Source organism: Varanus komodoensis, unplaced genomic scaffold (genome assembly GCF_004798865.1).
Source record: "Varanus komodoensis strain SLA01 unplaced genomic scaffold, ASM479886v1 scaffold6_2, whole genome shotgun sequence".
NCBI lineage: Eukaryota > Metazoa > Chordata > Lepidosauria > Squamata > Varanidae > Varanus > Varanus komodoensis.
The window spans coordinates 16,925,737-16,937,175 of record NW_025336346.1 but is presented as its reverse complement, the minus strand read 5'-3'; the positions used below and the strand labels follow the sequence as shown (position 1 = coordinate 16,937,175).

General features: G+C 37.2%; 1 protein-coding gene across 29 annotated transcripts in view; it reads right to left on the bottom strand.

Moving 5' to 3' along the window:
- Positions 1-482: 482 nt before the first annotated feature.
- Positions 483-11,439, bottom strand: part of LOC123034309 (sarcolemma associated protein) — a 124,539-nt gene continuing 113,582 nt past the window's right edge. For 18 of the 29 annotated variants that reach the window (XM_044451568.1, XM_044451569.1, XM_044451590.1 and 15 more), the window contains 2 exons: positions 8,931-9,065; positions 483-2,325 (listed from right to left, as the gene is read on the bottom strand). In XM_044451568.1, the coding sequence (XP_044307503.1) occupies positions 2,236-2,325; positions 8,931-9,065 (225 nt within the window). In that variant the 3' untranslated portion in view covers positions 483-2,235. Of the gene's footprint in view, positions 2,326-3,394; positions 3,485-8,930; positions 9,066-11,439 lie in introns of all 29 variants that reach the window. The other 11 variants (XM_044451573.1, XM_044451574.1, XM_044451592.1 and 8 more) reach the window with 1 other exon arrangement.

Here is an 11,439-nt window from a genome sequence, read left to right as displayed (position 1 = left end):
CTGGCTGCCCCCAAAAGCCAGAGCCCCATTTGAAGTTCACCATCTCATATTTTCATGTCATTATCATGTCTGTGCCTTTCTTGCACATCAAGGGCTGATGCAAAGTGTCTATGTACAATGTGCACTGGGTTGAATGCAGATCAAGATGTGCATGACTGGGTTTGCAGAAGCCAATACCCTGCCCCCTCCTCCCCATGGCAATGTCTTCAGCACCCTGAAAATGCTACACAACAGCCCACTGTGGGTTACTGTGTGCATGATACAACAACCCACCTGAGGTGTGTGGGGTATGTGTGGTTGCCGTTTTGGATATGTAATCCCTGCTTGGATTTTGGCATGTCATGAGAACCTGGTGAGTGTGGGGTTTATGAGAGTTGAACAATGTCACTGTTACCAGACAGAATGCAAACAGTGTAATAAAATGTGATCATCCTTGTGTGTACAATGCATGTTTATCAAATGAGATTCAACTCGAACGTCCATAGGGAGAGTAAAGTTATTTTATTAAATCATGCACATCACGTGTGTTAGTGCAAATAGTTCAATCTGTACTCCAGAAATTCTATTGTTTTTATATCTTTACAAAATAGATTTAAAACAATTATTTACTTTTAAAAATGTAATTCTGAAGTTAAGCATTTTCAGAATAATATTTGCAATAACCTATATACAAGAGGTACTGAGTACCACTGGCATGTCTGTGTTGTGGGTGGGTTACAGCTTTCTGCAACTGAAAAGCATGAAATGAACAAAAATGACATTCTCTACATCTGTAGACTAACATTCCCTTAAATCTAAATGATCCTCCCATTAACAAATCCCAAATAGCTTAAGACAGAACCTTTAAAGTAAAATGACCCAAAACCTCAAAGGCAAATTATAAACTAAAAACTCTATTTAAATATTTAACTAGATCTGTTGATTGCCATTAAATCCTCAAAACCAACTGAATTTTACTGAGAATTTTTCATCAGCTGAATCATTTCACTTTACATTTTTATATAATTATAGACCTTAATGAACAGAGCTGTTGTGCAGTGCAAACCAGTACTCAATTAAGGTTGTAATTACAGTTGCCCCAATTCCTAAGTCAACAATTACTGGAGAGATTAATATTAAGGCCATAAAAGTTGTGATGTAAAGCTTCTATTCATTGACAGCACATTCTTCTAGCTTAAGTTGTTGCATAGAGGACCAATTAGATTATCCTAACCTTCCAGAAGGCTTGCTTATTTTGATTTTTTCTTCTCCCGTTCCCTAACAATAGAAGCTCTCATGCACTTCACATAATCAAGTTATGCAAATGAAAGCACAATTAAAGATACAAATATTACCTCCCCAGCTTGGTTTTTATAATACGTGAGTGGAAAAATCCTTTCTATAATGTGATATGTGAGAAAATACGTTGGGTTTTATAGTGTCTATATACATGAGATTTAATAAATTACATTCAAACTAAAAGTTGGATCACTGCACGATGTCCATCCGAAAATCAAGATAGATTTTGCTCCCAGAAAAACCTTAGTTCACTCAGGCACACACATGCACACACCTGCACACAAAAACAGTCTAGACTGATGCTTTCCATTCAGTTTCTTCTAGAGCTCTTTAAGGCTGACAACGAATTACGCTAGTTCCCAAGTCATCAAAATAGGACCTTTACTAAAGAAAAATATTTGTTTCCACCAGAAGACTTGGAAAAAAGAAAATTGTTCCCAATAGCTCAGTGACTCACAGCAGTTAAAAATAATAATAATGGTATGTTAATGTACAAGTAAAGTCCAACTGAAAGGCACTGAGCACACTGCATCGGCTTCTACGCATTGAAAGGATATTTGGCATGGGTGTCCAAATCAGAGATAAATGCATTGCTTTCAATCTGGCAATCAGATTCTTAAGTAAAATATCCACACACCTAACCATCATAAATAATTTGGTACCAAGAAGCCTACTTTAGGCCACCATAACAGTATTTAGAACTCCAACGTACTATCTTAAGAATTACATGAAATTGTAAGCAACAATATTGCTCACGATAGAAAGTAATAATTTTATTCCCTCTTTATAGACAGATACATTTTGTACAGTTTAAAGCAATGACCCTACTGCTGTTCTGAAGCCAAACTCTGTGGTACTAAGAGGTAAAAAAAGGAACAGGATGAATCTGTTTTCCCCCTGTATATGAGTGATGCCAGCTTCTAAAGGGAGGACGGTGTATGGATTCAACAACAGTTCTCATGGAGAAGCTCTGGTTAGGCCTGGGTACAGCACCATGGCTGTCACAGCAACCAAAGCTGCCATCACAGGCATCCAAGGCCATTGTCTCTGTGTGGGAAAAAAAAGAAAAGAATCAACATCTCATTGTTTTAGTGGACACTAATTAATTCACCCCCTTAAGTTCCTGGCAATCCCTAGCATATTTCCCATCTTTGCTTGGATTCGAGAAATTCTGAGTGGGTATCAAGAACCTAAATAATGTTCAGCTAAGTAAAGGAACGCCAATGGACACATGTTTCCAGGACATGAATTCATTAGGTTATTAGTTATATAATTTCATCCTTTAAAAGAATTCTTCCTATTGAACCTTTTGGCTTTAATCTGCTTTGCCGCTTGTGCCAGAGTAAAAATAGATGCATGCTATGCCGAATTATGAATTCTTCTTAGATACCTTCCAGTACCTTGCAACAATGCATGAGCTGAAGTTTACCTGTTAACATTTAACAATCCATATGAGACTTTCCTTGACTAGCTTTCAAAGCAATCTAAAATGCATCATTGTTATTGTTAGATGTATATACTCCATCTCTTCTTTTAACTTAAATTTTGACCATCTATCAAGAAGAACATAATTCCATATAGAGGGTCATAATCTTACAGAATGCATTTTTCAAGATACTAGAAACTACTGCAAGGTTAGAGATGGAAATGCTAATCCTTATGTATTGGTCTCCTCTACCCCACCCCTCACATTTTCTTCAGCACAACACTGAAAAAAATGAAAAGCATTCAAATGTAGAGAGAAAATTATGAATTAGTTGAGGGTAAAAAAGAAACCAAGGATCAAATTTAAATATGCAAACTCCTCATTTGTTAAGTCTAAATAGTTAGGTTTTCTTCCGGGCCTAACACTGCAGCATCTTATATAAGACAAATGTGTGTTAGAAGAGGTACAGTGAGAAACAGGTTACAACAGGACACTGTTAGCACCAGCACAAGGAAACAGACAGATGTCAATGATTAGTTTGGTTTTCCAATATTACACATAATGGCTTATTAAATGAAGGGTTTGCGTCAGGTAAATAAATACCTGGTTTTCACCATGCATTGCTTTACAAAAATGGCACAAACAGGTGATAGGGACGAACATACACGGACTGAACAGTGCTTATAGTACCTTTCTCTACCACAATGAGCTGTAACACCAAAACAGGAAAGCCAGGATTAGGCCGATGAATACGGCTGGGACGGGTGATAATATGGAAGGCTAAAGGGAAGGGAAGGGATATTAAAATCATTTTGTGCTATAAAAAAATCAATTAGGTAACGATGATTTAGAAAGGGGGAAGGTTCAAAGATAAAGTTTTGTTTCAGCTGAAACACTGAAGACATCTAACAAAACACAACTAGTCTGGTATACAATGTTAGTACACCACTGTACAAAGTAAACACAGATATTGAAAAATAAAGCATTTTTTTCTTCTAAGGAAGTCCTTATTATATTGAATTTAACATTTTAGGGCAAACAAGGCTTAGGTTCATTCTACAAATCAGGGAGATTCCCTAGATTATTTGTATAACAAATTCTAAGTTTAACCAATATTAAGGAAATTCAAAGATTTTCTATTTAATATTTAACCATTTAATTTTTTCTTCTCCTAATATACCTTTTCATTTTCCCTTTTACATTCACAACGGAATCTAAACTATGTAGTCAAGACTGTTTTTCGTAATGGGGGCCACTGTACACAAACCCCTTCCTACATGAGGTATCACCTCCATGTAGCAAGAAATACATAAAGAAGTGAACACTATCTGTTCCAAAGAAGAAATCACATATTTACATCTGTGCCTATATATAGTCTTAAAGAGATGAGGACGTCTCCTACTTTGAGGGTACATTTTTATACAGCAGGCTTCTTTTGTCTTCTCAGTAGAAGCACAAATACACCAGAGCATGATTTGCTGTGTGCTGCTCGAGTTCAAAACCCTGTTAGCACCCAGTCAGATTTCAAAGCAGGAATTAACTGCCCAAACTGATCACTACTGTTGATCCAACAACTTCCTCATGAGCTCTGATTATGCCAAAGCTTCCCAATCCTTTCTGCAAGCTAAGGTAAATGCTCACTGAGCACAATTGGATGTTTCTCTCTCAGTGAAGAAAATGCAACATCCTTGAATACATAGTATTCAGGATCTCTCCAATGTAAGAGATGCTTGGATTTGCCTTGTGCCCTGCCTCTTATCAGTACAGCATGAATATGACATAGTCGAAAGTTAGAGTAGGGGGAATATCTGACTCCCTCCCTCCCTGCCCCACTGTAGAAGCTGAATGAAAAAGAAGATGGTACTCTAAAATGTCAAGTCCCTGCTCTTAAGAACACAGCTTAGTATTTAATGGGGATTCAGTCTTAACAGTCAGCTTTAGTCCCAACAGATCTTTATGGCCCAATAGTTTATATAAGGAAATTCTTTCTTCTGAAAGATATAACATTCTGTTTCTGTAATAGTAATCCATGTGAACAATCCTTTAATGTAATTTGCATATTCACATTTCTCCTCAGAGCAGCAGGCATGGTAAATGGAAGCTATGGGTGATAAACTCAGGTAACTGCAAAAGCTAAAAGGCCAGAATAGTAATCAGAACCGTAATTAAGGAAATGAAAGTTACAAGCAAGACAAACTGCAGGAAGTGTTTCTCAAAAATAGATTTTTATACAAAAACACCAAGCAAATGGGAATACATGATGATTTTGTGTCATTTATGAGTAGAACTCAACTGGTTCATACCATATATTCTATTCCAATTCCACTGTCTGAGTCTGTTTGCTTAAAGAACGCAAAGGCCTCATCCATGCCCAAGAGAGAGATACCAACAGAATCTGAGGAATCCCAAGGTTTGCAGAATAAATCTTTAGAGAAGTAAGAAGTAGCGGGAGGGGAGACCTAAAACAGCCCAATGGCAACTGATCATGGTCAGCAACCACTGAATACTAAGTACTCAGCAGAATATCCTCCATGCAAATTAGGGTGGGGGCTAAAATAGACTGGCAGGAATATTAGGGTGCAGGAAGGCACAAAGATGTTAAAACAGAAGAGAGAGTGACTTCATTAAGCTGGTTTGGACATCTCAACAACTCACAGCTTACACAAACCATGAGTTACTGTGAATGAGCAGAAGCAAGTAAGGATGTTTGCTTTCTCACTTACTTAGCTACCCAAGGGTATTCCATCCCTTGTGTACTGTGACATACAAACCCAGAATGATGGTGTTAGGGGAGAAGAAATTCAAATTTGGATCCCATGGTTAAACCTACTAAAAAGCAGTTACATAAACAAGGTGATCTTAAATTTTGCTACTACCTTTGAGAACATTCAAAACACAAAGATTGTGTCTATCTGACCTATTTCACATAAATTAACAGAACTTCAGAGATACATCTCTCCTGGTCTATCTTACTTTTGCTGAGCATTTTTCAAATTAATGAATTAACTGTTATATGTCTCATATTTAAATCAACAACTCTCTATGCAGCCACCATTTCTAATCATATTTACTTTAGAAAAGAAGACTAGCAAAAACTGCAGTAGTATTTCAACCCCTTTTTATATTACCAATCTGGGGAGAAGTTTTTCTATTCCAAAATAGCTTTTAAGAGCTGCCATCAATACATTCTAGAGTCTCCCAGCAATAGTATGTTATGACAGGGCCCAACTGATCTTCTTGTTTGATAGGAATAGGCATTACATTTTTAGGACTGAAAGCAAAATCCATGAGGATTCTGTAGGTGAAACCAAATCATATTGCTAACTAAATCGTGCTTGGTAACTTTAAATTAGAAAAAAAAAATAAAAATAATTCTAGTTAATGAGAAGAACCTAGTGCAATGGATCCTAGAGAGGAGAAGGATCCTAGCATGCTACAAGGGAACTCTCTTCCCCCTCAACGTAAGCAAAGAAATTCAAATGACACTCAATTCATTCTTCCAAGAGGCAGGAGCTGTCACCCCAGAAGATATTTGCTAAAGCAGAGCCTGCAGAAAGAAATGATTAAATCCTTTCCATGTTTTTTGCCATGGTTACCAGAAAATAAGGAACATAAAAGATGTTCTACACCAAAGAGACCAAAGGCCTAGTTAGTTCAGAGAAGTGGCAAACCAGTTGCCTATGAGAAGTCCACAAGTGAGTCATGGGTTCAACAGCAAACACTGCTCATGTTCTGCACCAACTGGTACTGAGATACATGCTACCCACTGATCACCTTAATGACAGCATAGCAATTATTGACTGTCTTTTAAAGTTGTCCAGATTGATGACCATCATTGTGACCTGGTGTGTACAACATGACAATCCACTGTTGATAAGTAGCCACAGAGGGCTGTCATGCTAGCTGAATCCAGACCACTTCCCACAGGGTGACTTATTTTTTAGCAGCAAACTGCCTTAGCAACCCGCTGCTTGTTACAAGAATTCTTCCATCACTCATAGATTATGCCATTTGAGCTTAAGAGAGCAATTTCACTGAAGGTTGCAGTCAGCTAGTGAAGTGCTGGGTAAGAATGGGGAAAACTCCTCCCGCTCTTCATGTTTTTGTCCTTGCTGCTACAATTTGCCACTTAAAAAAATCAGTCCCAGGAAATTGTGTGAAAGTGAGTTTAATTTTTAAAGTTATTCTTATTACTTATTATTGTTTTACTTTGTACACGGTTGCTAGGGCCCAAGAGCCTAGCCATCAGCTGAAAAGTACCAAGGCTCAGCCCACCTTTTTTAGTGCCTTTTGGGAGCATTTACTGCTGCAGTTACTGCAGCTCAGCAATTCTTCCCTGGCTGTTAGACTATGTGTAGTCTTTCCTGGTCAATTTCCATGTATCTCTGCTCTGCACCATTGGCATCAACAGCTGAAACAAGTAAGGAAGTGACCAGACAAGACTACTCATATCAAACAGCCTTAAGAGTGCACTTGTGACCAAAACTATTTAAACTATTATAAATGCGCGTACACCATTTTCTGGGGCAAAGCATAATATAAAAATACAACTCCAATTGTCTATTTTTGAGGTTCTAATTTGTTTTTTTAAGTGGCAAATAAAAGGGGGTAGGACCAGGGTCGACAGGCTGAAGCAAGGCAGAGTCTGCTGTGGAGGACACCGTTAAGAGAACAGAGGGGAAAGACACAGCAGAACAAGCCATGGTAAACCCAGTCATTTGTTGGGCATACTGTGGGTTGTTCTGTGAACAACTCACAGTGTGTAGCTTATTCAGAGGATGGCTTAGCATATTATGCAAACCCACCCTATATGTTCTGGTACCAAATTCCATGTTTTAAATATGCACTGTGTGCTGAAGTACTTTCCTTTATCTGTCCTGAACCCCACCCAGTTAGATTTACCAAGTGATCTCTGGCTCTGGTATTATGAGAGACCTTCTTTCTCCACACCATCCTTAATTTTATATACTCACCCTTTCCCCTCCTAAGCTAAAGCACCACAAATGTTATAAGCCTTCTTCCTAGGGGAATTACTCCAGCCCTTTAATCATTTTGGTTCCCCCTTTCTGCTCTTTTTCCAGCTCTACTTCTATTTTGAGATATACCAACCCAAACTGCATACAGTATTCTAAGCATGGTTATAGCATACAGTTGTATAATGCCATTATGATACTGACAGGTTTATTTTTAATTCTTGTCCTAACAATCCCCAACATGGAATTTGCTTTTCACAGCAGCTTGCCATTTTTTATCAACTTATCCACAGCAAGCCAAATCTCTTTGGCTTCAGTTTCTGCAAGCTCAAACATCATTAATTTTCCCCAATATGTACCACTTTACACTTCTTTACACTGACACACTGCTGCCAGTTTGAAGTCAGTCTCTTGGAGATCCTTGCAATCCCATTTTTTTAAGCCACCCAAAATAATTTGGTATCATCAGTGAATTTGTCTCCCTTACTGCTTTCCCTACTACTCTCTGCTCACTCCAAATCATTTATAAACGACTTAAAAATTAGTAGTCCCAATACTAACCCTGAGGATCCCAGTATTTCAGTCCCTGCATTCCAAGAACTGACCATTTATTTCTAGTCTCTGCTTTGTATGTGTTTAACTGGTTACCAATTCATAAGAGAAACTTTCCTCTTATCCTATAACTGCTTAGGATTCTTTTGTAAGCAACATCATCAGAAGCCTTTTGGAACTCTGAATAGATGTTTTTCTCATCCCTGGATTAAAATATGAACAGAATAGCTCAATGTTCACCTACAACTATATGACTCTGTTATGTTCAACAGGAAGAAATCAAGAGTCTACAGGAAAAAAACCCCATGAGGATAGGCTTCCTTCCGCCATCCTTGTTTCTCAAAACTGTACTTTTCTCTGGTCCTTGCAATGTACACAAATTGTTTGTTGTCCCTGCAAGTGCCCCCTCCCCATCATATTTGCTCCTGTAGACTGTTGGGAGAATGAATGCCTAGCTTTTTCTAGGAAAAAAAATCAAGTTTCCCAAATCCCTACCCAAGAATGCATGGACCACCTGGCAGTTTTGTGGGGCCAGTGACTACATGTAACCTACACAGCTCTGCAAACATCCCCCCACCCCACACCACCACACCACACCACACCACAGATCCCCACCCCTGATCCTTTATAGCTAATACTCATATACTCTCATAGGGGAAATGAAATACCCAAAATTGGACACACACTTTACACCGACTTACATGGTTTCCTTTTTCTTGTAGCAGCTTCAAGTTTTCTTTACACTGTTTGAGTTCATCTGTGATTGATTGCTTTTCCTGCTCAGTGATTTCAAACTTCAACTTCAGATCTGAGAGTATGGTCTGTGTCTTTTCATACTAAAGGCAAAGAAAACACATATCTACAGAGCCATTTCAACTAAATATACGTAGTTAAAGTAGCCTTTGGAAGTTTCTGTTTTAAAATGTATTGTGCTGTGTTTTAATATAGATATTTGTGACAAAATTTGGCTTTTGCTTTTTAAATATATATTAGAACCAGGAATCAAGATAAAAGCAAGTGGATGAAAGTGTCTGCTGCTCTGCACAAAGCCATAGCATTTACCACTCATCTCTGAATACTATTTATCTTTTCTTGGTGCTGTTAAACCAAGGTGAAGGAAAAGTGTCAAAAGATAATAAAAACATCTCTTTCGCCAAAACTAGACCTGGTGTCTCCTGTTCATCTCCCCAGGCATGGTGGAGAAATACAGTTATGTTGTTTTGTGTTACCACACATTACTGGGGAGGAATGGGAATAGGAAAAGCAGGGTTGCAGGTTTTAACAGCCGCAGCTTTGTCATATGTATTTCCAACTTCATTTTTTGAATAAAATTGCTCATTAAAATGTCTTGTTTTTATATATGGCATCAATATTTAGTTCTACTTTTCACTAGATGTGTTAAAATTCTTTCTAAAAAACTGCATCTCAAAGTTATTATATCTTACCAGTGATTCAGACGTAGGTATGATTCAATAATATAAATTGAATATAAAGATTTAAAATATTTTAATGAGAATTTTCTTCAACTACTAAGAGCATACGTTCAAGATGTGAAATACTATTCAAATTTCCTGAAGAGAAGTTAGTATTTAAAGTAAGTCTAACTCCCCACAAGGCTTTTCTGATGAAAATACAAAACTACAGTATGTTATCTGGATCTGGAAGTTTATCTGGAAATATAATTTCTGATCTGGAAATCAGAAAATGTACCTTCTTCTGTTGAATACATTCTTATCAGCCTATTTGAAAAGGTTTACATGCCAGCATATTACAAAAACTAAGAATAACATTCTTCTTTACAGGAAAACCACCAGAAGATTTTTGTCCAGAGTAATTGCTCAAAAAAGAAGCATAGGAGGGTGGGAGAGGCGTTCATAAAACTAGTATCTTAAATTATTACCCACTGCAGCACTGGGTTCTTCTTCTGTGCAGATCAGCAGATAACCAGCCCAAGCTCTGCTTCAACGCATATGACTTGTGGGAATGTAATGTACTGAAAGGCCTTTCCAAGCCTGTCCTAACCCTTAATCTTGTTTCATACATCAAAAATTTTGTAAACTACCTGGTGTTATTTTGCAAATGAGAGTACATACCCAGTGATGTTGTTCTACAAACAGCATTAACAGAATGTTTCTACTAGCACAGGTTTAACACGCAACCACTTGTACAAGGGTCACACATACTCAACATATTGCACAAGCATAATATGAAAACATTTGCACAGCAGATTGTACAAGCACAACATACAACCAGTTGCACAACCATGTTTGTGCAGTAGCAAACTTAGGTGGACTTTCCTCTTCCACATAGGTCAGAATCATTCTTGCATTCGCAGAATGACATAGTTGCATACTGCCCTAAATGTTTAATATTTGGTATTTTCAAAACTTTTGAAAAATAAAGAGAAGGCTGATGTACCAGCAAATTATGTATAACCAACTTCCTTTATGGACCATAAATGTAATCAAACAAGACCAAGCAGGAACAGAATCAAGGAAGGAGCATCATAGATAGGAATCGGTGCTTTTGTACTGGGATGATATGTTCCAATATATTTTTTAAAAATCTTTTTTATACTACTAAATTCATTTTTAACTTCTCAGTTAGAGAACTAAAACATGTTAGTTAACTTCAACAGCAAAATGCAACCAAAGAACATAAAAAATGGAAAATATTATGGAGACTGCTCTAATTTCTATTGTCAACAAAAACCTCATACCAGAAAAAGCAATTCTTATTTTTATGGGACACACACATATTTCAGCAATGCATTCTATATTCCCATTTTACAGAAACCTTAATACAAGTGTCAGAAATCAACCATATATCATTGCACTGCTGAAGCCACTATGTAGTCATCCATGGAAACAAACCAAAGGTTTCTGAATCCCTTCAGAAATCAATTACTTCTCTCTTAAGCATTTATCACTTCCACTTGAACTAAATAAATAACACCTTTGTATTAATCTATTTTTTAAAGAAACATGTTGAAACAATTAATGTCATCAGTACAAACAAATATAGAAATGAATTCCAGGTGGCAACTGAAATGGTAACACAAGAAGGAACTGAAACATGTAATGGAAATTGCTAGCCCATGTTTCTCTGTATTATTACATAAATATATGAATGAAACATCCAGTGAAGGTTATTCACCTACATGGTTTGTGCATGAGACACTTCTGGAAGGCAAAATATTTTGTTATATAC